Genomic DNA, 3,034 nt, shown 5'->3' with positions numbered 1-3,034 from the left:
TAATTATATCATCATATATCATATATATATATATCAGCCAATAATTGTTACGATTTTTGGAACTCATTTAAACGTTCAAAATAACTTTATCTCGCTACGAAAACTTATTCTCTGATAAGTTATCGTAGTTATAACTAGAAAATTTAAGATTATAATAAAACTAAATTTTTATCAGGTAAAGTACAAAGAAAAATTCTGAAGGATAATTACTAAAGATAAAGTCTTTCCCTTTATTATCTATTTTTACTTTACCATTTTCTGTTTTATTGAATCTCATTATTCGTATAGACATAACTAGTTTCATGCTTGTATTCTTGCGCAATTTGTCTATTTAAATTCCGTGTCTCTCGCTCTATGTTCTGAGCCTTTATCCTTGAATTTATATCGCACACGAAAATCTATAATATACGTAACGTACTATAGTATTTTCATGTGCAATATTTTTCGAGAATAAGAGACCTCTGGGCACGTATTATAAAATTGCGGAATGGATTCCGATCGAAATTATTTAATTATTCCCTACATTTCTATCGTGTTTTCTAGAGAAAATGGAGTAATTTCGATTGGAATTTATTCCGAATAACTCTATAAATTTCATAATATGTGGCCCATTTTCTTATGATCAAATTGTCATTTTGCTACGAAGAGACATCTTAGTACAATCTTGTCTGTATTTAAAAAAAATATATACACTTCATGCTTTCTGTCATTACTCAACTTGTGGAAATTAACTTGTACGTAAGAAATAAAATTATTATTATTCTTAGCACATCACTTCTCGAACGCTATAAATATTTAATGCGTATTTTTAAATTCAGCTCTACTAAAAATGAGATTAAGAATTCGGCTTTATTTTAAGAGGGAATAGATTGCATCTCTTTTCTAAGCAGTGAATTATATAGCGTAAGGCAGTTATATAACGTGACGTAAATAAACACATACTATCTGTGTTTATATCTACAGACACGAATATACACGTCTGCATTTTTTAGATCTCGGATTTTTTACATTGATTAAACATACATAATTACATATTACTGGGTACAAAAAGGAATGTTATCAGGTATCAATATATAAGAGCAAAATACAAGGAACAAAGTTTTATTATTTATTAGAAAAGGATCTCAGGAAATGAAACGCGATTGTCGATGTTAAAACAAAGTGCAAATAATTCATGAGAATGCATTCCGTTAGTCACTGCAAGTTTATAATTTACATTACGTATACTATAGATTTTCATGGTGTCTATCATGGAACAAGTCGGAATGATTTCCGATCGGAATTGAGGATCATTTATACTGGCCGTAAACTATTAATTTATGCCATAAACTTTATGCCATAAGAAATGGACAGTGCTACATAACACAGTCGAAGGTAAGGAGAATAATCGACCTTATTCCTGTGATTGATCAATTTCTTAAGTTAATAGTTTACGGCCAGCACAAATGATACTTCATTTTGTTTTCCTTAGAAAACACAATAATAGAAATCTAGGAAGTAATAATTTCATTTTTAGAAAATAACTTTATTTTGATGTCAGATTTGACTGTTTATTAACGTAAAGAATTAAAATAAAGTCATTTTGATTTTTTATTGATTCTTAAACTGGAAACACAATGAAAAGCACAGGCAATAAAAGAACAGAAAATAACAAAGTTATAACAAGGTTAAACAACAAAGTTATTTCCCTAAATCATAACAAATTTAAATCTATCAAAAACCATATATACTATGAACACTTTCTAATAGGTTGAAATCTCATATTCCCTGTGCTTTTCATTGTGTTTCCAGATTTATGTGTTTCTTAGAATGTATTAAATAACAGCTGAACGAAGCCAAGTCCGAATTGGCGCACATGCCTTTACGGGACACGGAAATGAGATAGCTTGAGAACGAGAGGCTGATAGTGAATGCGTGCATTCTAACGATTAGATGAGCACCTTCACATTGAGGCAATTACGACGTTATAACTTACCATCAACTATGTACATACACGCTATAACGACGTAATACAACGAAGCGAGGGATGCCCCCGAAGGGATCAAAGAGGCAGAGAGGGAAGGGACAAAGGAATACGGAGAGGGTAGTCCCACGTCGGCGATTGAGTGGAGTCATGAATGAACGCGGATTGATTTGTCCGGAGCAGTTCGGAGTGAATTAAGAAATCTTGGGAATGGAAAAGAGAGAGAGAGAAAAAAACGGAGACTAGAAGACGAGGGTCCTGTTGGGATCCTATGGTGAGGAGAACGAATCGCTCTTTGTCATAACGCAACGGAGGTAAGTAACACAAAGGAGAAAAGAAACGGTTAGGTTTACCCAGTAGAATTGAGATGAGGAGACGCAGTGCGGCCTCCGGAGCACCCAGAAATGTCGACAGTCTCGCCAGCCCGCCCGGGCTGTGTACCACGTTGCTCATGATCAACGATGAAGGAGAGAACGGCGTAGACGACGACGACGATAATGCTTGTCAACACGCAGCAGCGTCGAATGTACGCGGCAAATGCTACAGCATGGCCGGCGTCGTTACGCGCGCGTGTCTCGTCTACGTGTCGTATCTTTAATTAGCAGCGGCGATTGCCGCCAACTATCACCGTGACTACCGTTAACAACGCGCTGCTAACGCGTATACTCACTATACTCACTATCGAGCTCTCGGCGCGGACTGCATGGAACGCCCGCGATTAACCTTCACCACCGTCGTCGCCACCATCACCACCGACGCAGTGGCGGCGGCGAACGTGCGCGACGGCGGGGTGACGACGCGACGCCGTTACCGGGACGACAGACGACGCGATCCGAGAGAGGAGCGTCTCAATGGCTGCATTCAGAGAAAGCAGCTTTACAACTGTTGGAAAATTATTTAATAATTGGTTTGTGCATTTAAGCCACATTCTAAAATATAAAAATGTTATTTGTTTATTTATTAAAAAAAAATAACTAATCTCTGCGCGTCGTAATAGAATTTTGCATAAATCATCTTGAATAGATTTAAAGTATTTAGACAACAAAAAAAATTGAGAATATTGTTGATTAA

General features: G+C 36.3%; 1 protein-coding gene across 1 annotated transcript in view; it reads right to left on the bottom strand.

Annotated features, from left to right (window-relative positions):
- Positions 1 to 2,709, bottom strand: part of LOC108755493 (lysophospholipid acyltransferase 5) — a 9,181-nt gene extending 6,472 nt beyond the window's left edge. Inside the window, exon 1 of the mRNA XM_018498525.1 lies at positions 2,317 to 2,709. Coding sequence (XP_018354027.1) covers positions 2,317 to 2,416 — 100 coding nt within the window. The 5' untranslated portion in view covers positions 2,417 to 2,709. The remainder of the gene's footprint in view (positions 1 to 2,316) is intronic.
- Positions 2,710 to 3,034: the final 325 nt, after the last annotated feature.

Source organism: Trachymyrmex septentrionalis, unplaced genomic scaffold (assembly GCF_001594115.1).
Source record: "Trachymyrmex septentrionalis isolate Tsep2-gDNA-1 unplaced genomic scaffold, Tsep1.0 scaffold87, whole genome shotgun sequence".
Lineage (NCBI taxonomy): Eukaryota > Metazoa > Arthropoda > Insecta > Hymenoptera > Formicidae > Trachymyrmex > Trachymyrmex septentrionalis.
Note: the sequence above shows the minus strand (reverse complement) of the source record. Positions and strands in the feature narration are given on the sequence as shown.